This window comes from Lissotriton helveticus, chromosome 3_1 (genome assembly GCF_964261635.1).
Source record: "Lissotriton helveticus chromosome 3_1, aLisHel1.1, whole genome shotgun sequence".
In the NCBI taxonomy this organism is placed as follows: Eukaryota; Metazoa; Chordata; class Amphibia; order Caudata; family Salamandridae; genus Lissotriton; species Lissotriton helveticus.
In genome coordinates this window covers 1,018,864,075-1,018,887,965 of record NC_136061.1, presented here as the reverse complement: position 1 = coordinate 1,018,887,965, position 23,891 = coordinate 1,018,864,075, and the positions used below count along the sequence as shown (strand labels likewise).

At 45.2% G+C, this 23,891-nt stretch overlaps 1 protein-coding gene across 2 annotated transcripts in view; it reads right to left on the bottom strand.

Moving 5' to 3' along the window:
* The window catches only part of ATF2 (activating transcription factor 2), a 412,263-nt gene that overhangs the window by 319,977 nt on the left and 68,395 nt on the right, over window positions 1-23,891 (bottom strand). For both annotated transcript variants that reach the window (XM_078681532.1, XM_078681531.1), the window contains 2 exons: window positions 15,470-15,539; window positions 11,074-11,170 (listed from right to left, as the gene is read on the bottom strand). In XM_078681532.1, coding sequence (XP_078537658.1) covers window positions 11,074-11,170; window positions 15,470-15,517 — 145 coding nt within the window. In that variant the 5' untranslated portion in view covers window positions 15,518-15,539. The remainder of the gene's footprint in view (window positions 1-11,073; window positions 11,171-15,469; window positions 15,540-23,891) is intronic.

Below are 23,891 nucleotides of genomic sequence, written 5' to 3'. Positions count from 1 at the left end.
TTATATTTTTTGCTTGGCCGGTTGATGCCTTACATTTTCTTTTAAGGCCACCAACACAGCGGCCAGTCCCGTTAGCCAATGGGGATGGGGACAAGCAGTGATCATTTGGATCTTCAGGGGATAGTACAGAACTCTTCCCTCCTCTCCCCGGATTATCAGCTGATACTGGGCCCTCTTTACTAGCAATAATTATTGTGGGGTACAAAGAATGTTGGACCACCTCCCCCGTTGTTGTGGATAAGACTTCGGGTAGGTCAAGTCCCAGTAGTCCCCCGCTAGCCCCTCCATTATGTGAGCCAATAGGTGGTGCGTTGATTTGCTCATCTAGGATAGATTTTTCCCCAAGGTGTTGGAGACGGCCCACCGGAGATCTAGAGAGACGCCTATTCACCATCTCGATCTCCTTGTCAATAGCAGATGCTGCCCCATTTAGAAAGGCTTCCATAGTTGTAACTGTTGACTTTATGACTGGAAGTGCCCCTGGTGGAAGAGTCTGTGCCTTCTTGCGGACCATTGTAGAAGAACTGAGACGGTGCTAAAGGGACAGACCTAATTAATACAATAACACCCTCGCTGCGGGAAGTAAACAATTAAAACAAAGCTTTAGCAACTCAGTACCGGCTATAGGAGGGAAAACAATCCGCAAAATTAATATAACCGTTAGACAATACGAAGCAGAGGTGTACATAAAGTGGTCCGACCCATCCACCTATAACCCCTGGCTTGGATTAAACAAATAACCAGGTGTATCAGTGAATATTTCTATAACAGTACCTTTTTGTTAATAAGTCCGCTAAGTTAAAAGTTGGGGGGGGTGGCCCAGCCTGGCCTCTGCCGGCCCCGGACGGCCACAGACGGCCACAAACGGCCACAAACGGCCACAGACGGTGCCCTTTGCCCGGGCTTAGCCCTGCGCTGCCTACGCGTGGTCCCGTATTGAGGGGGCTGTCCTCCGGTTAAATGCGCCTCCGGGCGCTGAAGTATCGTCGGCGGCTTCCGCCGCTATGCAGCCTGGGATCGGTAGTGCCCACCTCCACTTAGCAGCCGCGAGGGCTGGTACTGCGGGAGAGGGGACAGAGAGCACCAGCGACCCCACCAGAAGAGTGTCCGCATCAAGGAGCAGGTAAGTTCTGTAACAGAAAGCCCCTGTAGAATGTGCTTGACCGCCCCAGTCAATACTATCTCTAATACAATCAATGTGCGTAGTTTGTGCGTCTATTGAAATCAAAATCAATAAATCCCCGAGACAGCATGCTTGCAACAAAACCATTGCGACATTAAAAAATGTAAGTGAAAATGGACAGGCTGACAATGACAAGCTTCATTTTAATTAGCATCCAAAATACAGGTAGAAGTAACTTACTGACTGCAAAGTAAAGCATATTTAAAACCTGCAAACTAGTTAGTTATTTATTTATTTATTTATTTTTTGTTTAAGAATTTTTATTAAGCATTAAAAAGTGATACAAGAAACATGTCATGAAAAATTAGGAAAAAGTACATATGAGTGTAATAATAATTAAAAGACATCAATCTACAGGAATTTATATAGAGAAAAGAAAGGTAGTTAGTTATTTATGTATGCTACTACAAGATGGCACAAAGAATCTGAAGCTCACCTTCCACAATGCTGTATTTTCTCTGCCTACTGGCCATGATTCTAGGTCACTAGCTGTTTTGGAATTATGGGCCAATAGAGGAAGCTTTTTGTGGTCTCAAAGTCTGAGATTCTTAAAACTGTAGGCTTTACATCAGAAAAAAGGCATGTCTCAATGTACTAAAGATACACTGAGGTTTAAATGGTGATCCAACCTGCAATGTGCACTTGACTACTCATTACAATTTGGAAAGAGAAGAGGCAGCAAAGGATGCATGCATAACAACTCCTTCAGAGGCAGAATGCATCAATGGTTTGAGACTGCAATTACAATTGCCATTTGCACATTGGAGGTTGTCCATGAAGGACTACACCATGCACCCCCAATGTCATTCACAGGAAGCAAGCTTGGAGGTCTGCTGTCCCTCGCAGGCCTCCGCTCCTGCTTTTACAGGCATTTGGAGGGATTCAATAACAGACTCTCCTCTTCCTTCATATTAATAGGGCACGGATTCCGAGATCCTTACTGAATGTCATTTGTACACTAAGTCATTACTATACCCTTAACAGCCCCATTAACCTGTATTTCTTCCACATAAAGATTAATCATATAAATATTAGCTGACCCTACTTTTTTCAATCTCTATTTCATTTCTCGTTATTTATTTCATCCCATTAAGACAATACATTGTAATATACTTCATTTACATAACGCTTTATCTATTGTCACAATAATGAACTCAATTCATATATGTATACAATGACATAACAAACACTCAGAACCCCCACATTCATTACAATCCTTCTTATGTACACAATACATTCATAGTCACACATTATGTCAGCAGCACTAACTTCCCCCAGGATCTCCTATTGACCAAAGTCCTGGGGGGGGGGGGAGGGAGGGAAGGGGGGGGTTCTTCTGACAGAGTAGATGAGTAGGAGTGTATGGTATGCATGAGAACGGGTGTAGGGGATGTGGGGTTTGTGAGAGTTTAAGTTATGTCATTGTATACCTATGAATGAAATTAAGTATTGTGACAATTGATAAATATATCCAATGCAGTATTTTATAATGCATTGTCTTAACAGAATAAAATAACTTAAGAAGTAATTAAATAAAGAGATTGAAAAAGAAAGTGAGGTCAGCTTATCAATGTATGATTAATCTTTATGTAGAAGGAATACAGGTTAGCGGGAATGTTTAAAATCTAGAACAGAGGTGGTTTGTGGTTACAACACCCTTAGCAGTTCAAAAATAATCTCGGGCTAGATTGCAGATGCAGCACACAAATTGCATCTGTGATTGGGCCCGAGATTAGTGCATGGTTTCTATTTATGCTTCATGCACTTAATTGGAGCACTCCCACCATTTGGATGCTCCCGAAGCACTTTGAGCATCTGGCTGACCTTCTTATGTTCTGGAATTCTCATTGCCTGGGGTCAAAGTGGTCTGCTTATATTATTTTTGGTTGTGTTTCCTATTTTTAAAAGTAAGTCATTCTAGAAAGTAGCTAGGAAGATTGGTGTAGACTAATGTATTGTTTTGTACTGAAATATATTAGATGGAAGATCCAGGTGGATTAGTGATGTCTATAGCTAAGGCTAGATGGTCATTGATAGTAGGAGCGGAGATTGCAGGTTACTACAGCATGTTCGTATGATAGACACAGTGTGCTGTCACTTCAGAACAACAAGATTTCAGCTCTTAACCGCATGCGCGCTAGCGGTTTTCCCGCTGCGCGCTGCGATTTAAAAAACCCGCGTTACATGACGAGCTCAGCTCGTCATCCGCGTAGCACAGGTTTATGCTCATGACGAGCTGAGCTCGTCATGAGCGCCGAAGGGGTTAAAGGGGGCATGCGATGTTGGTGCAGCCACCGTTTTACTGCAGGTGGAGTTATCTCATGCAGTAAAGTTAGACATCTGAACATATTGCTTTGACCACTGAGAACAAAGTAACCCCACTATGATGGTGCAATTATTACAAAAAACAGTTGCTCTAATTATGGTACTGTGCTACGACATTGCTCTGGACTCTACGTGAAGGCAAACGTCATCTGCAAGATCTGGAGAATCAGCAGAAATGTCGGACGGAACTGAAGAAGTTGTTCAGAAGCATCCTACAACAATGCATGAAAGTGATATCAAAATATTATTCCGACGGATATTTGTGATTTTATCCATTGAATTATCCCACCATAACGGCCTTCTCACATTACATTGGCTCTCCGGGGATGGACTCATTCAATTTAAAGCTGAAAGACTCATCTCACAAGCCTTGCCTCAGATCTGAAAGTTGCAAAAAACACAGTTGATGGACAGAATGTAGAACAATGTCATACATTCACCCCAGTACAAGGATCTGGGCCTAAATCCATCGTTTTTTTTGCACTCCACACCACCCTGGGTTAGACACTGGCTATATGCAAATCAGCTCTGACCCTGTGCCTCATGGGAACAGTCCAGTCCGAACTACCAAGCCATGTCTTTCCCAGACCGGAATCAAGCATCCAAGGACCGGTTTCTGGCTATCAGCCTTCATTCAGCCTGGATAGCTTGACTCCAGTGGTGTGGAGAGCCTGGGACTCACGTCTGAGCATACCCAGCCCACTCGGGGTGAAAATTGCAAAAAACACAGTTGATGGACAGAATGTAGAACAATGTCATACATTCACCCCAGTACAAGGATCTGGGCCTAAATCCATCGTTTTTTTTGCACTCCACACCAGCCTGGGTTAGACACTGGCTATATGCAAATCAGCTCTGACCCTGTGCCTCATGGGAACAGTCCAGTCCGAACTACCAAGCCATGGCTTTCCCAGACCGGAATCAAGCATCCAAGGACCGGTTTCTGGCTATCAGCCTTCATTCAGCCTGGATAGCTTGTCTCCAGTGGTGTGGAGAGCCTGGTACTCACGTCTGAGCATACCCAGCCCACTCGGGGTGAAAATTGCAAAAAACACAGTTGATGGACAGAATGTAGAACAAGGTCATACATTCACCCCAGTACAAGGATCTGGGCCTAAATCCATCGTTTTTTTTGCACTCCACACCACCCTGGGTTAGACACTGGCTATATGCAAATCAGCTCTGACCCTGTGCCTCATGGGAACAGTCCAGTCCGAACTACCAAGCCATGTCTTTCCCAGACCGGAATCAAGCATCCAAGGACCGGTTTCTGGCTATCAGCCTTCATTCAGCCTGGATAGCTTGACTCCAGTGGTGTGGAGAGCCTGGGACTCACGTCTGAGCATACCCAGCCCACTCGGGGTGAAAATTGCAAAAAACACAGTTGATGGACAGAATGTAGAACAATGTCATACATTCACCCCAGTACAAGGATCTGGGCCTAAATCCATCGTTTTTTTTGCACTCCACACCACCCTGGGTTAGACACTGGCTATATGCAAATCGGCTCTGACCCTGTGCCTCATGGGAACAGTCCAGTCCGAACTACCAAGCCATGTCTTTCCCAGACCGGAATCAAGCATCCAAGGACCGGTTTCTGGCTTTCAGCCTTCATTCAGCCTGGATAGCTTGACTCCAGTGGTGTGGAGAGCCTGGGACTCACGTCTGAGCATACCCAGCCCACTCGGGGTGAAAATTGCAAAAAACACAGTTGATGGACAGAATGTAGAACAATGTCATACATTCACCCCAGTACAAGGATCTGGGCCTAAATCCATCTTTTTTTTGCACTCCACACCACCCTGGGTTAGACACTGGCTATATGCAAATCGGCTCTGACCCTGTGCCTCATGGGAACAGTCCAGTCCGAACTATCAAGCCATGTCTTTCCCAGACCGGAATCAAGCATCCAAGGACCGGTTTCTGGCTATCAGCCTTCATTCAGCCTGGATAGCTTGACTCCAGTGGTGTGGAGAGCCTGGGACTCACGTCTGAGCATACCCAGCCCACTCGGGGTGAAAATTGCAAAAAACACAGTTGATGGACAGAATGTAGAACAATGTCATACATTCACCCCAGTACAAGGATCTGGGCCTAAATCCATCGTTTTTTTTGCACTCCACACCAGCCTGGGTTAGACACTGGCTATATGCAAATCAGCTCTGACCCTGTGCCTCATGGGAACAGTCCAGTCCGAACTACCAAGCCATGGCTTTCCCAGACCGGAATCAAGCATCCAAGGACCGGTTTCTGGCTATCAGCCTTCATTCAGCCTGGATAGCTTGTCTCCAGTGGTGTGGAGAGCCTGGTACTCACGTCTGAGCATACCCAGCCCACTCGGGGTGAAAATTGCAAAAAACACAGTTGATGGACAGAATGTAGAACAATGTCATACATTCACCCCAGTACAAGGATCTGGGCCTAAATCCATCGTTTTTTTTGCACTCCACACCACCCTGGGTTAGACACTGGCTATATGCAAATCGGCTCTGACCCTGTGCCTCATGGGAACAGTCCAGTCCGAACTACCAAGCCATGTCTTTCCCAGACCGGAATCAAGCATCCAAGGACCGGTTTCTGGCTATCAGCCTTCATTCAGCCTGGATAGCTTGACTCCAGTGGTGTGGAGAGCCTGGGACTCACGTCTGAGCATACCCAGCCCACTCGGGGTGAAAATTGCAAAAAACACAGTTGATGGACAGAATGTAGAACAATGTCATACATTCACCCCAGTACAAGGATCTGGGCCTAAATCCATCTTTTTTTTGCACTCCACACCACCCTGGGTTAGACACTGGCTATATGCAAATCGGCTCTGACCCTGTGCCTCATGGGAACAGTCCAGTCCGAACTATCAAGCCATGTCTTTCCCAGACCGGAATCAAGCATCCAAGGACCGGTTTCTGGCTATCAGCCTTCATTCAGCCTGGATAGCTTGACTCCAGTGGTGTGGAGAGCCTGGGACTCACGTCTGAGCATACCCAGCCCACTCGGGGTGAAAATTGCAAAAAACACAGTTGATGGACAGAATGTAGAACAATGTCATACATTCACCCCAGTACAAGGATCTGGGCCTAAATACATCTTTTTTTTGCTTTGCACTCCACACCACCCTGGGTTAGACACTGGCTATATGCAAATCAGCTCTGACCCTGTGCCTCATGGGAACAGTCCAGTCCGAACTACCAAGCCATGTCTTTCCCAGACCGGAATCAAGCATCCAAGGACCGGTTTCTGGCTATCAGCCTTCATTCAGCCTGGATAGCTTGACTCCAGTGGTGTGGAGAGCCTGGGACTCACGTCTGAGCATACCCAGCCCACTCGGGGTGAAAATTGCAAAAAACACAGTTGATGGACAGAATGTAGAACAATGTCATACATTCACCCCATTACAAGGATCTGGGCCTAAATCCATCGTTTTTTTTGCACTCCACACCACCCTGGGTTAGACACTGGCTATATGCAAATCAGCTCTGACCCTGTGCCTCATGGGAACAGTCCAGTCCGAACTACCAAGCCATGTCTTTCCCAGACCGGAATCAAGCATCCAAGGACCGGTTTCTGGCTATCAGCCTTCATTCAGCCTGGATAGCTTGACTCCAGTGGTGTGGAGAGCCTGGGACTCACGTCTGAGCATACCCAGCCCACTCGGGGTGAAAATTGCAAAAAACACAGTTGATGGACAGAATGTAGAACAATGTCATACATTCACCCCAGTACAAGGATCTGGGCCTAAATCCATCGTTTTTTTTGCTTTGCACTCCACACCACCCTGGGTTAGACACTGGCTATATGCAAATCAGCTCTGACCCTGTGCCTCATGGGAACAGTCCAGTCCGAACTACCAAGCCATGTCTTTCCCAGACCGGAATCAAGCATCCAAGGACCGGTTTCTGGCTATCAGCCTTCATTCAGCCTGGATAGCTTGACTCCAGTGGTGTGGAGAGCCTGGGACTCACGTCTGAGCATACCCAGCCCACTCGGGGTGAAAATTGCAAAAAACACAGTTGATGGACAGAATGTAGAACAATGTCATACATTCACCCCAGTACAAGGATCTGGGCCTAAATCCATCGGTTTTTTTGCACTCCACACCACCCTGGGTTAGACACTGGCTTTATGCAAATCAGCTCTGACCCTGTGCCTCATGGGAACAGTCCAGTCCGAACTACCAAGCCATGTCTTTCCCAGACCGGAATCAAGCATCCAAGGACCGGTTTCTGGCTATCAGCCTTCATTCAGCCTGGATAGCTTGACTCCAGTGGTGTGGAGAGCCTGGGACTCACGTCTGAGCATACCCAGCCCACTCGGGGTGAAAATTGCAAAAAACACAGTTGATGGACAGAATGTAGAACAATGTCATACATTCACCCCAGTACAAGGATCTGGGCCTAAATCCATCGGTTTTTTTGCACTCCACACCACCCTGGGTTAGACACTGGCTATATGCAAATCAGCTCTGACCCTGTGCCTCATGGGAACAGTCCAGTCCGAACTACCAAGCCATGTCTTTCCCAGACCAGAATCAAGCATCCAAGGACCGGTTTCTGGCTATCAGCCTTCATTCAGCCTGGATAGCTTGACTCCAGTGGTGTGGAGAGCCTGGGACTCACGTCTGAGCATACCCAGCCCACTCGGGGTGAAAATTGCAAAAAACACAGTTGATGGACAGAATGTAGAACAATGTCATACATTCACCCCAGTACAAGAACCTGGGCCTAAATCCATCGTTTTTTTTGCACTCCACACCACCCTGGGTTAGACACTGGCTATATGCAAATCAGCTCTGACCCTGTGCCTCATGGGAACAGTCCAGTCCGAACTACCAAGCCATGTCTTTCCCAGACCGGAATCAAGCATCCAAGGACCGGTTTCTGGCTATCAGCCTTCATTCAGCCTGGATAGCTTGACTCCAGTGGTGTGGAGAGCCTGGGACTCACGTCTGAGCATACCCAGCCCACTCGGGGTGAAAATTGCAAAAAACACAGTTGATGGACAGAATGTAGAACAATGTCATACATTCACCCCAGTACAAGGATCTGGGCCTAAATCCATCGGTTTTTTTGCACTCCACACCACCCTGGGTTAGACACTGGCTATATGCAAATCAGCTCTGACCCTGTGCCTCATGGGAACAGTCCAGTCCGAACTACCAAGCCATGTCTTTCCCAGACCGGAATCAAGCATCCAAGGACCGGTTTCTGGCTATCAGCCTTCATTCAGCCTGGATAGCTTGACTCCAGTGGTGTGGAGAGCCTGGGACTCACGTCTGAGCATACCCAGCCCACTCGGGGTGAAAATTGCAAAAAACACAGTTGATGGACAGAATGTAGAACAATGTCATACATTCACCCCAGTACAAGGATCTGGGCCTAAATCCATCGTTTTTTTTGCACTCCACACCACCCTGGGTTAGACACTGGCTATATGCAAATCAGCTCGGACCCTGTGCCTCATGGGAACAGTCCAGTCCGAACTACCAAGCCATGTCTTTCCCAGACCGGAATCAAGCATCCAAGGACCGGTTTCTGGCTATCAGCCTTCATTCAGCCTGGATAGCTTGACTCCAGTGGTGTGGAGAGCCTGGGACTCACGTCTGAGCATACCCAGCCCACTCGGGGTGAAAATTGCAAAAACACAGTTGATGGACAGAATGTAGAACAATGTCATACATTCACCCCAGTACAAGGATCTGGGCCTAAATCCATCGGTTTTTTTGCACTCCACACCACCCTGGGTTAGACACTGGCTATATGCAAATCAGCTCTGACCCTGTGCCTCATGGGAACAGTCCAGTCCGAACTACCACGCCATGTCTTTCCCAGACCGGAATCAAGCATCCAAGGACCGGTTTCTGGCTATCAGCCTTCATTCAGCCTGGATAGCTTGACTCCAGTGGTGTGGAGAGCCTGGGACTCACGTCTGAGCATACCCAGCCCACTCGGGGTGAAAATTGCACAAAACACAGTTGATGGACAGAATGTAGAACAATGTCATACATTCACCCCAGTACAAGGATCTGGGCCTAAATCCATCGTTTTTTTTGCACTCCACACCACCCTGGGTTAGACACTGGCTATATGCAAATCGGCTCTGACCCTGTGCCTCATGGGAACAGTCCAGTCCGAACTACCAAGCCATGTCTTTCCCAGACCGGAATCAAGCATCCAAGGACCGGTTTCTGGCTATCAGCCTTCATTCAGCCTGGATAGCTTGACTCCAGTGGTGTGGAGAGCCTGGGACTCACGTCTGAGCATACCCAGCCCACTCGGGGTGAAAATTGCAAAAAACACAGTTGATGGACAGAATGTAGAACAATGTCATACATTCACCCCAGTACAAGGATCTGGGCCTAAATCCATCGTTTTTTTGCACTCCACACCACCCTGGGTTAGACACTGGCTATATGCAAATCAGCTCTGACCCTGTGCCTCATGGGAACAGTCCAGTCCGAACTACCAAGCCATGTCTTTCCCAGACCGGAATCAAGCATCCAAGGACCGGTTTCTGGCTATCAGCCTTCATTCAGCCTGGATAGCTTGACTCCAGTGGTGTGGAGAGCCTGGGACTCACGTCTGAGCATACCCAGGCTCCCAGATCTGGAAGTGGCAGCTATATAACTGAGTTTAAAGCTTTCTGGAAGATCTGTATGTTTCATCCAGCACTCAAAAACGAAGTTCACTGATAATTTGGAAGCTAAGGAGTAATCATTGAGAACATCAGTGTCCATGTAATACCATCTCATGTTTCCTTTATATCCTAAATCAACATTCAGGTGTATGACAAAAGATGCTGAGAAATTCAACGTACAGAAGAATGTCAAGCCCACTGTTAAGTGCCTATCTGGGATAACATGATATAAGGAAAAACAGATCCCTGGCTGAAGGAATGCAAATACATTGGGGACATCAGGAGATAAGAATGATTTAACTGAGATAAAGACATATTTCTAGTGAATTTGTAATTGATGCAATGATTTAAATACAGTTTGTGTTATAGCTGGAAAACAACAAAAAAATTTTACAGTACCTATCAGGAATGCATTTGAGGGATGTAATGTATGTGAGGGTTCAGGGATGAAGTCAGTCCTTCCACCCTTGTACCATGTCCCTTGGTCACAAGACTGATTACAGAATCTCCGATTCCATTATTTTTTATTACATTAGGAATTTTATAGAAGATATATTCACAAGACAATTATGCAAAATATATTTCAGGAACATATTACCCTTGTCAGCACTGCAGAAAAAACAATGGCTGTCACATCTTACAGACACAGTATTGAGTAGTCAAAATTTCAGTTGCTCATCTTGGACAAATTCTGACACAAGACTATCTCAAACCTGTGGCTCTTTAACGATGGATAGTCCACGTGTTGGCACCTAAAATGTCGCATTTCTATTTTTTCGTCTCTGCTATTCTTAAAAATCCATCAGCCCAGTGCATTTTAATTTATCTAAGATTGCTTAGTTTGCATTTTCAAAAGTTGTTTAGCATACATTCACAGAAACTATTTCTCCAAACAAAGTTATACCAGAAAATAGTGAGAAAGAGTAGGTACTAACCAGCAACGATCACACTGTCATTGCGTGCAGGGCCAAACTTCAGTGTCATCTCATGTTTATGTTTGTGGACTGACAAATGATCCTCATTGGTAAAACGCTGTAGGAAAATAAGATTAGTCATATATTTGCTATTTAGATGTCTCGCTATGAGCAGGACGCATTGGATCTTAAGAAAGAAAACAAATCCCAACCATAAGAAAGTTTCTGGTTGCCTATTAAAACACATTCATAATATGGACAATTTTTCAGAGAGAATACCTCAAATTAAAGACAATGTGCAGAGACCTAGTCAACAAATACATTGTAAAGTATACGTTTATAAAATCACTAAGTCTCAAAATTTACCAGCTCTGCTCGTGGATTAGTTTGAATGAATATCTTCACCCAAATGCACCCTCGGCTGAGAGAAGCCAAGAATTCTTCAGCACCTCTCAGTTGGCAACATCCAAAAATATTGTTAATCCATAGAAAAATTTCAGATTTGTGCCCTATCAGGGACCGGGCTCTGTAGACAGTATGTGGATGTCTGTATGTGTTACTAGAAGTAATGGACTCGTTGGCCCCAGGAAAAGCCCTTGGCGTAACTTTGCCTATCAATAATAAGGCGATTACTATGTTAAACGTAAACTCCAGGGCAGCGATTTTATAAGGGAAGTTACAGTACTCTGTCTAAAAGCTGACAATATTCTATGTAGTACCTAGAAAGGGTAACTCAGGAGAAATTCTAGTAGAAGGAAGTATCTTCTTTATTTCAGGTCAGACACTCTAGGTACAGCATTGGCTCAATAGCTTCCAAAATTCATCACCCTCCTCCTAGGACTCAATGTTAGGATTCACCTAGCGTACACACCACCTCGCCACTTTAAACCGTCTCAGGCAGAGCACACACACTACTTAAGAGCAGTGTCTCTCCCAGTTTGACAAAGTGGTATACAGAGCTCAGAATGGAAAATGTACTTTCCCCTAAGTTCCTTCATGCTCCTACTTTAGTACCAACAACATAAGGAAACAGATCCCAAAAACTATAAATGCGTATGGTGAGGACAATTGGGTTAAAAGAAGGAAAGCTACAAAGTAATGCCTTGTGAATGTGCAATAGTTGTGTGTTTAAGAAACTGAAAGGATCTTACATTTACAGACTCGCTTGACCAAAGTAAAGCAAAAGGGAAAGTGGTTTTCCAGGTGCTGACCTGGTTCTCTAGAGCAATAGAAACTCTGGGAAAACTGGCAAATCATTTCAACAGTTGTACCCCATGGCCAACTCCTCTCCCCTTAGACGCTGCTCTGGTGCTACTGGAATTGAGTGGGCATTTACCTGCACACTTATCGATTGCTACTGTTCCATCCTGTATGCCGGTAGGCAGCAGCTACAGGCTGTTTCTGGATGTTTCTCTCACAGGATGCACTTGCTCTGGGAAGTATGGGAGACATTTAAAGATGACTGGAAGAAGAGGAGTGCTTCGTGGCGTCGAATGACAGACTAGACAAAGGAGAGCTTGGAGTCTACTGTAAAATTATATGGTCTGTGAAAAAGAAGTATTTTCAATGAAGTTTTCTGAAAAAATGCAAAAACATATTCCCATTATAGAATGGGGGAACTAGGTCACTTTCACTGTCAGTTTAATCCAAGATGGGGAATATGTTTCGAGCCTGCTCCAAGAAAACACAGTGCTGTACTGCACTGCCATATCCTCTGTGCATACTGTACTCAAAGGTCTATATCCTCCGTTGTGGTCAATGTCAGTCCCTAGTATATTTCACCATGGGGGATCTCTTTTCCTATTTTTATTTTGTCCGTTTGATAGTCATTGTTGCTTCGCTTTCTACTTTGATATTCTTTTAATACTTGCATAATATTTTTATGCATGTTACCCTTCAGTACCGCAATATTTTTGGTGAATGTTGGTCTTTGCTCCTGCTCAAGTATTGCTTCTGTCAACTACAGAATGCTTCCCCATCGATTGGCTCCTGTGGCTTTCTGCATACCCTTGCAAGTGAGTTTTCTACCTTTAGAACAAGAACTCCATTATGGAAAAGTTACTTTTCAAAAGAGGAGTTCTTGGCTTAAAAGAATAATGCTATTAAAAAACCCTCCTGCGGAGCTTTCTTACTTTAAGTCCCTGTGACTGCATACCGTTGAACTACCTCAAGTTGGATTATAGACAGAATTTCTACCTACCATGTATAAATGAATCAGGGATACTGATTGTGATATTTGTTTGGAAGACATAACTAATGAAATCTTTAATTAAACAAATGCAAATTCCTTGTTTTTGTCTACATATATGATGATTTGTTTTGTTGAGTCTCATTCACATTTAAATGCACTGAAATGTGGGACTGTCTTGTGTGGATGGGGTTTCAGAGATTTAAAAAAATCAGCTGACTTAACACTTTTTTTATTGAATCTGTTCTCCAATGATAAATACCGATTTTACTGTAGATAAATGACGTTATATCAATATTGGTCCCAACAGAGAACTGTGTTTCCCATTCGTACAGTGTGATGCCCAGGTTCTTTGGGTTTCTTCAGGTAACCCCATTCAATATCAATGCTTTGTCTTAAGATGATGGAGGGACTAAAGCACAGTTGGGATGCCGCTGGAGGTGAAGAGAAAGTGGCAAATTGACGATTGCAGCCCCTGTGAGCAGGCTGGAACTGGCACATCATGGTGGCATACATGGAAGACCAGCATCTACACAGAGCCTCTGATAAAGGCCACGCAGTGGTTAACAAAACGACCATGGCAAGACTGCCTGGTGGAGGTGAGGCAAGTGCTCGCAGCTGAGCGAGTGACTGTGCTCCGGTTGGTGGACTCTGCTGTCAAACAGGGACACTCTTGGGCAGAAGTGATGACCGTATGTAGTGGGAGCCGCTCTGTGATGGTAGGTGATGATGGAGCTGCCACACTTGAGGTGCTGAGAAGTAGATGGAGTGGCTCGATAGGAGGAGGCATAAATGGATTCCTGACAGGGGGAATCTTTCTGTTCTGCAGTGTCGACACATTTCCACGAGAATCAAAAAGAAACGTGAAGATGCTCTATGGTGAGCTATGTACTTGTTATTGGGAGGCCAACACCAGTAATAAGAATTTGGAACTTGGGAGGTAGCTAGCTCAAGGGAGAAGAAGTAGAGTGCAGGAGATGGCCCACAATGAGGAAAGTTTCAGGGAAGCTCTGGAGTCAGAAATGTAAGCATGGTTTGACATACACAAGTATCTTGTAGTTTAATATATAGTTTTCCTCCTGTTTAAAATCAGGAGGATTATTATGGACAAATAGCACATAGTTGTATATGTAGAGACATGAAGTAGGACTAGTGAATGGACATGAGAGAAACAACGCATTTGAAGCCAAGTAACAGGTTGCTTTATAAGTCATATGCAGCATTCACTAATATCTCAAGGTCCAAGAGCACACACCAAAAGATCTTATCGTTTTGGACGGAAAATCAATGTATTAACAGGAAAAAGGTCATCATTGATACCTCATCACTTACTGAGCCTATTTATCAATACATATGGCATACGTACAAGCTGTGAAGATTTGCAACAGCTAGATTCACAGCTTTCAACTGCAAAAGATTCCATGGATAATGTATATAATTAAAAACACCTCCACCCATATCATTTAGAGCGATTTGCTCAGTAGTGTCTTACTGTCAAGGGGAAACAGATCAACAAACATAGGAGAGCCTATTCTAAAAAAAATGTAGAGAAAATGTAGGATCCCATCAATGAAAAGGCTATACAAGATCAGAGCAGTGTGTGAATGATGGCCCTTCATTGATAGGCATGCGCTTTAGATCAGTAACTTCTGTCAAGGGCTTCTGAGACCTGTGAGGTATATGGTAGTTAGATGTCCAGTATGACCACTTCTTGGCATATCAGATGTTCAAAAGAAATGTAGGGAACTCAACTCAAAAGATGAGTACTAAGCCATGTATGTTAAAAGCAGTATCACCTTTCCATGACCGGTCCTTGTGTAGAGAGATGCAGACTGGCTTTCTACAGGAGTCTCTTAAGAGTGCTCGGAAAACAAAAAAGTGATACACTGAAGGCCTGAATTTTCTTATTATACGCACTTCATATTCCAGTCCACCGTTTTCTGCCCTCTTTGCCACTTCAGACAGAAGTTGCTATGGGCAAACCGGATTTGCTCCTGCCCCAATAGTAGCAACCCAAAATGAACTGCTCGGCTAGGTCGTCTCAAGAATTCATCAGTGGTATCTCTTCTGTACTTACATTCAAAGCAGTGACGATCATACGCACAGTCCATTAAAGTACCTATCAATCAAGCTATTTCATTTCAGAAAATTGGTATCTATATAAATATATTTAAGTATTAGTGCACTTAAACTTTGGTGATAGATTAATCAAAACAAATAAAAATGTACCTGACCACATCCAGGTGCCGTGCATAAAAAGGGTTTGTCATCACTCATATTCCACAGGCCCGTGTATTACCTGCAAAGAAACAAACATTATTGTTGAACTGCAAACACATGGTTCACAGCAGCCTAGAACTTGAACACACAGAGCTTAGTGTAATAATTTATATTTATAATTGGAGCCTATCCCTATGTCAAGCAGGCGAAAGTTAACTTCATGGTAACTCAGTTACTCCATGTCCGTAGAGATTTCCCTATTTCCGAATTCTGCGTACTGTGTCATCGACTCGGCTTCTCAAACTTGTTCAACAGAGAACCTTGCACGGTTGACAGTACACACACATCATGACATATTTGGGGCCATGCTTCATTTATCCAAGCAGGTGCCCACTCACCAGCTTCCTCAAATATATGGTGTATCAGTATTGACCAGGTTTCTCCGAGTCACTCGTGAGATACTGGTAGCTCCCCAGTGACTTGTGAGTAGCTCTCCTATATGCAGCCCAGCCTACTAAATTTAAAACATTTGCTTAGTTGAATTAATATATGTAAACCAACATTGAAAGTGTCATATTCAAGATACATATGTGTATAGTTTCCAAAACAAATGTAAAGCTAGTATTTTAATGATAAATCATGCAACACTGGGAGACTTATTGCTAATATTATTAGCTCGGTGCTATGGCCATCGCAGATGTGGCTGTTCTGTATTACCCTTGTAGAAGCATTCCAACTGACAAAGCCTTTTTGCACTACTGCTGACAATGCTGGACTGAGATGATCATGGTAGGTAATCTTAAAACTGGGTGATCACTAATTTAATCTTGTCTGATGGGTACAACACTGATAATAACAGTAGCTAGGGATGATATGATATTCTTTGAACATAAGTAGCTCTTATTAACAAGAAGATTGGAGACCCCTGGTATTGACTGACAGAAAAAAGTTACACCGAAGGCTGTTGGGAATAGTAGAGACCCAAAAGAGTGAGAGTAACCAAGTCAACATAATGGTAACTTTATCATGATCCTACGCACTGAATCTCCAATATGCCCAACCTGTGGTAAATGCACAGTAAGAGAAAAAACTAAGCTAGGAGGGGAAACAGCATTGGGCTAATAGAGCTACTAGGCAATGAGGTTTCTTAAGATACGTTGGCCAAATATTGTATCTCAAAAATGCTACCAGGAAATTCTTGGCCTGGCTCTGTGTCACAGTTAGTGGTGAAGAGCTGGTCCATGGAACTTACCTCGTATGTCTAGTATGCATGACATTCCTCCTCACCCGTCTTCAAAGTCATTCTGCTTATGAATTAGGCTATAGTCCGGCATAGATCGTGTCAACTCCCTTAAAAACGCATGAATGCTGGTCCAGACCTGGGGTCCCATCAGAAACCCCACCCCCAGATTTATTGAAGCAAATGAGGGACAACCCCTCTTCCAACTCCTGTTCTAGCAAAGCGCTGAATCAAATATAAGCTGCATAAAGAACAAGGGAGGGAAGGGCACGTAGAACTGAGACGATGAAGAATGAGACTCTGAGTAATGAAGATCACTGATAAATGATCTAACTTCCAAGCATTACCACCTCATCTATCTTCCTCGGTCCAGTCCTTAGTAATGAGGATGTACCACACCTATCCGCCATTTATACAGAAAACGTATCAATAATGAAGAAAGATAAAGTAATTTATGCTCCACCACTTGCTTTATTTATAAAGTAAACATTTCAATCCAAAACTGCAGAAACGAGCTTTGAACCAAATGCAGTAGATCCCCCCCCCTATCCCGGGATCCCAAATAGCAGTTTGTAATGTGATACAAAAGAAGCCCAGGTAGCAGCATTACAAATATCATTAGGAGATACTTGTTTGTATGCTGCAGAGGAATCAGATATTCCTCTTGTAGACCTACCCTGAGCGATCCCTGTACACCTGCACCATTTAAATCATAAGTCAAGGAGGACTTTGAGAAGGAAGACAACAACTCACAGTAATGAAGAGTACTGGTAAGTAATTCAAGCATCAGTGCTATAAGAGAACTTCTCAGCTGAAGAGGAGTAACGGAAAAAAAGAAAAATCCAACCTGAGTTCGGTATGGGAAGTTTTGCACAGATCTATCAAGAAGGGTGGGGAGGTGTCCAAAAAAAGGGACTTTCTCCATTTTAACTCCAACTAAAGGCAAAACGACTGAAAGGATTTACATCAAACTTTGGCATTAAAGTAGAACTTTCCAGAACAAAATGCCTGGGCTGTTGTAAATATGTTCAATAGTTTTTCAGCAATTAATGTTTCAGCAGGACATGAAAGGAATAAAAAGTTAGATACTTTGGCCGATAGTTTGAACCATACGCAGGCTAAATAAAAAATATATATATTTGATTCCTATTGAATGTTGGAGCTTTTCTGTTGTGCACTTTGGGTTCTTAGTCTGAAAGTCAGGACCTTGAATTCAAGCAATATGTGAGGCTTGGCACAAGAGAAAAGTTTCTCTTGCAGCCACCATTACATGATGCAAGGCATTCTCCCTGCAACTTGGAACGAAAATTAAAAGCCGCATAACGGGGTAGAATGATAGGGCTAGCTATATACCCCATAGCGACCAACTGGGATGCTTTCCTGGTTGACCTGCAAGCCGCCATTCAGTCAGCTCTAAGCATGGAAACTAATTCGCCCCCACAACAGACAGAAGACATAGGGCCGTGTGTATCAAACTTAGGTTTTACGATTCTCAAATAGCGATTTTTAGAGAATTGCTATTTGAGAATAGCAAAATGGTATGTATGTAGGATTTGCAAATAATTTTTTTAATCCTACATATTCCTTAATTGCGAATTGTAAATTGCAATTTGCAATTAAGGAATACCTCCCCATTCATTCCTATGGACCGAGAGGCCCATAGGAATGAATGGGAAGACAATCTCAATTTGCGATTCTCAATTAGAGAATCGCAAATTGAGAATGCAATTTCAAGGGTGCCAGGGTGTAATAAGGACATCCTCTTCCATCCCTGAAATATGCATGTGTGCACATGTGGCACACATACATGCCATGTATGTGAACCACATGGCACTTTAAAAAATGCAAAAAAGTGCATTTTTCAAAGAAATCGCAAATTACCACCACCTTGAAGTTGGTGGTAATTTGCGATTCCTTAACCCCTTCCGTGCGCCGCGATTCCCCCCCGTGTGCGGCAGCCGCACGAACAGGGCGGGACCGTGACGAACCCCAGCCGTCATCAGCACAGTAGCACCGTGGAGCGTGATGGCTGGGGTTTGTCACCAGCATGGAAGGGGTTAAGGCCAAATTGCACTTTTTTGTGCTTCTTACATTGCATTTAAGGAATCGCAAAATTTGCGGTCCCTTAAATGCAATTGCAAAATAAGAAATCGCAAATTTTGCTATTCCTTATTTTTGCACGCAGGTTTGCCTTCATACATACCATTTAGCAAAATTGCGATCACAAACGCCGAAATTCTCAGAATTTCGGCGTTTGCGATCGCAATTTTGCTTGATACATATGGCCCATAGTTCACTAATTGGTTCACCAGCTGCTGGAGCTGTTGGGGTTATGCACCACCTGCCTTACACAGGGACAGAGTGATTGTTGATGTTTAACTTTGTTTTTACTCAGTTCGCCTGTTTATTGCTGGGTACACAAATGGCCTCATCACTGTGAAATATTGGTTGTAGCATAGATTATCTGGACTAGTAAATTGCAAATTGGCATCTTTAGAAGCACTATTTATTAACTGTACATCTCCTTTGATACATTTAACAGCTGGTTAGTGTAATGCACTGTACACTCGTAATGCAGCACTGATGTATACTATGCAAATTGTTATACCAGATGTGCAAACCCCATATAATGATTATAAAACAAAAATTCAATAAACAGATTCAAACAAACAAAATGGGGTAGAATGATTACAGCCGGACTCTCAGGCATAAATATGTGCAGAGGTCGATAGAGACCCCTACTTCAGTTAAAAGAAAAATAAATTCTGTCAGGACTGGAGGCGAGGATTATGCCTTCTTTCTTCATTATATTTTTACGGCAGTCATTATTTGAAAAGAAAAAACACACTACGTTTCCCATGAACACTTGGGAAAACTGTAGATGAAAACAGGAAACAGTCCTGTGATCTCCAATCTAGGCCCAACATAGTCCGTACCTACTGGCCCTTCACCCTCTTTCTTCACTGCTGCGCAGCCGAGATAAGCACTTCTGATATTGTGTTCTAATTGCATGTGTTTTTTTTTGGTTTTCGGATTATTAGTATGACTTCAAAGGGATGAAAGACCCCCTGGCCAACCACCCTTGGGATGACGATTTCTACGATGCATTGGGCGCTCCATATGGCGGAGGCTATGACCCGTTTAAAGGAGAGATTGCCCTCAGTGGTGCCCCCTTCAGTGGACATAGCCCCACCCCTGGTAAAGAGTGACCGCAAAACGGGAGTGGACTCGGACTTGGGCTCAAGCAAGCTTTCCTGGACAGCCAACCTTCCTTACCAGTAGGAGATGAGAGTGTCCCGACTCCTGATAACTCTGCCCCTTCCAACGATACAGGGGATGCAGACAATGAACCCAGCCCACCTAGACCGTGCCTACCCTCCTGACCCTCTCAGGCCACACAAGGTACTTCAGACATGTTCGATCCAGACATCATCCCCCCGTGGACCTCCAAATGGGCCCCGGCCGACAAGGTCGCAAGCTATGTGGCGGTGCCCATTCCCAGGCCGCTAGAAAAAGAAGCCAGAGAAAGGGATTGATAGGTTCTGGCGGGCATGCCAGGACTAGCTCCTGGATACGATGGGTCCCCTCACCAAAATCCTGGATATGGCCAAATAGGCCAAGATAATGGGCCCCTGATTTCCCCAGATACACTTTCAGGATGGCCACAAAGGGACATTATATTTTTAGGAAATGCAAATTGGGCCCTGTCCACGCAGTATCACTGCTCCATTCTCATTAAGGTGGACCCCAAGCTGAGACATCTAGCAGATACAGAGGCGGGGGCCATTGCACAGGGAGGGCTCTTTGGAGAGCCATTTGTCAAGGAGCTAGGCAAATTCGTGAACAACTTTACCTCCTTTGACAAATATCAGACATCCATTAGAAAGGTGCTCCCTTGTGTTTTCCACAGAGCCGGTCGAGGTAGGAGTCACTCAACCGGCCGCCCTTCCAACCAGCACCCCACGAAAGGGCGAGGCTCCAGGCAAGGTCAGTACCAGGATGTATCCAGGGTCAGTAATTTCTACCCCACGAGAGGCTGACGTGGCAGAGGCTGAGGATACAGAGGAGCAGCAACCTCCTCAAGTCCCAGTGAGTGTTTTCCCTTCTTCCCGCTTAAAGGTAGGGGGGCGGCTGGCGAATTTTCCAGACTTGGATTTCCATCATAGGTGATGCGTGGGTCCTTCAGACAGTACAAGGATTCCACACCGAATATTTCAGAGAACCCTCCCAAGGGGCCAGACCCCGTACCATCCAGTTCTCACAAGAAGAGGCCGCCCTGGTGGACGAAGAAGTTGTATCCCTTCTAACCAAGGGCGCAATTTCCTCTCAACCCCACATCCCCGGGAGTTCATCAACAATATATTTCTGAACTACAAGACCGACGGGACCAAAGACCAGTGATAAACCTCAGCTAATTCAACGAGCAGCAGGTTTACCGCCACTTCAAAATGGAGGGTATTCACCTCCTCAGGGATGTCCTATGGCCCTTCTTCAGAGCTTAGGCTTTGTAGTGAACGAGAAGAAGTCGCTACGAACACCTACTCAGAGCTTAACATTTCTAGGCTTCCTAATAGACTCCACCTCATCCGCTTTAAGTCTTCCCTCTAGGAAGATGTTGAAGATTCGACATGAACTGAGGTCTATCCTCACCAAACAACAGGTGTCTCTCAGGCAGTTGGCTATGATCGTGGGCCTCCTCTCCGCATCAATCCAGGTCATTTTCCCGGGACCTCTCCACTATCGGGCGCTGCAACGTCTGAAGGCCGTTTACCTACGCAGAGGGTGTCCCTACTGCCACAAGGTGGTACTTTCCGAGGAGGCTCGAGAAGAAATCCAGTGGTGGTTAGACCACATGGATGCGTGGAATGGCCGAGCAATCTTCGGATCGGCCCCAGATTTGGTCATAACCTCAGACGGCAGCAGGGCAGGCTGGGGGGTCAGATGCTGCACTTTTTCTACGGGAAGCTTCTGGTCTCCAGGAGAACGAAAGTTGCATATCAACTGCTTGGAACCCATAGAAGGCTCCTTTGCAGTCCGTTGTTGGACGAGAGATTCCATCAGTCATGTGTCCTTCCAAAAATGGATAACATCTCGGCAGTCCGTTATATCAACGATTTAGGGGGCACTCGGTCCCAAGCCCTCTCGGACCTCGCCGTTGGCTTTTAGCAGTACTGCCTGGACGATCAAGTATCAGTCATGGCAAAGTACTTGCCCAGCCAGGAGAACCAAGTGGCAGACTTTCAGTGCAGCAACTTCAGGGACTCCAGTCTTTGGGGGCTCGACCCGGAGATTTTTGCGATATTTCACAACCATTAGGGTCCTTTCTCAGTGGACCTGTTCGCTTCGAGATTAGACCACCAGCTTCCCCGCTTCTTCAGCTGGAGGCCAGACCCACTAGCAGTGGCCACAGATGCTTTCCTCCAGGACTGGAATCGGGAGAAGGTGTATGCTCCCCCCCCTTCGCAATGATCACAAGGCCGACAGCGCAGGTTAGGAGACAATGAGCAGAGGTGGTGCTGATCACCCCCCTTTTGAGATCGCAAGTTTGGTTTGCGGTGCTACTGGAAGTTTCCTGGGATTCTCCAATCCTACTCCCCTGGTTTCCGACTCTCCCCTTGAATCTCGACCAAGTTCCCCATCCACTGATTCAGGGGAACTCGTTGTGGCTCATGGCGTGGTGGATTAAAGGGGACAATGGGAGGTCCCGGGCCTTTCTGAAATGGCTGAAAACTTTATGCCTAAGGCTTGGGCGGAGAGTACTGTCAAAAGGTACAGATCTGCATGGGGCAGATGGTCCTGTTGGTGTATGCGACGGAGTCTTAATCCCCTCAATGCAGATGTAGTGCACTTACTGAATTTTTCAGCACACTTGGTGTCAACAGTCTGGCTTACAGATTGATAAATATCTTCCGGTCAGCCATTTTAGCCGGCCACCTGCAACTTAATGATGTGGCGGTTGGGGAGCATTCCCTAACATGCAGGTTGTTGCGAGGGACCAGACTTTCTCTACTTCCAGAGCCCAGCTACTCAGCTCTTTGGAAGGTGAACCAGGTTCTCAACCTGTTCCTCACCTGGCAACCTAATAGTTTCCTGTCACAGAAGGAATTGTCCACTAAGCTAGCCATGCTGCTCTGCCTCATCTCATGCCGCCGCTTCTCGGACATGAGGACTTTAGACATTACAGGCAGGATTTTTTCCCCTAACAGAGTAACGTTCACAATCCACAGAAGGACGGAGTGCCACACAAGAGTCATCACTTGCCCAGAATTCCCGGATTCTCCTAAGCTGTGTGCTGTCCGATGCCTGAAGGCATACGAGGAAATGACCGAAGAGTTTCGCCCGCGCCTTTTAAAGCGGCCTTTTCCCCCACCATAGCTAGGTGGGTTAGATGGGTAATGCAAGAAGCAGGAATTAACCTTCTGATTTTTGGGGCCCACTGTGCACGAGGGGCAAGGGCGTCTAAGGCGTTTGGCCTGGGTGTCCGTTTGGAGGATATCCTCAACGCGGCAGATTGGTCTTAGAACTCCACCTTTAAGAGGTTTTACTCCAAGCTGGTGCTGGATAAGGCTCACCTCATGGTGAGCAAGCTTTAAACCAGCATAATCCTTGCCTCCAGTTCTGACATAGAAGGAATGATTTCCTAGCTATCGTAATGGAAAGTTTCAATTCTGTTAAAGACTCGGAGGCGAGGATTATCCCACCCTAGGGATTTCCTAAGAAGCTCGCCCTCCCCGTAGTAGAGTAAGTAATTCTACTTGAATTTTAAAATTGTATTGTTTAACGCACTTGTCTGGTTGGCATAATAACTGCTTTCACTACTATTTTTCCGCAGGCTTAGTGGTTATGTGCTCAGATGGTGACAATGTCCCTTTGTTTTTGTAGCATCTGATGCAAATAAACAGGATTTGGGAAGGTGACCCAATGACTGACTTTGCGTGATGAAAGATGGTGAAGGGCCAGTAAAGACAGACAGTGTTGGGCCTAGGTGCCCCTTGATTGGAGCTCACAGGACTGTTTACTGATTGGATGTTTTCTTGTACAGTTTTCCCAAGTGTTCCCATGTGCCCCCCCTCCTAGAGCCTTATTAGGCTATGGAGTCCCCATCTCCCAGGTCCACATTACATTATAATGGGGAAGGGGTGTCACGTGCCCCCCCCCCCCTCCCCAAGCTTTATGAGGCCCAGGGGAACC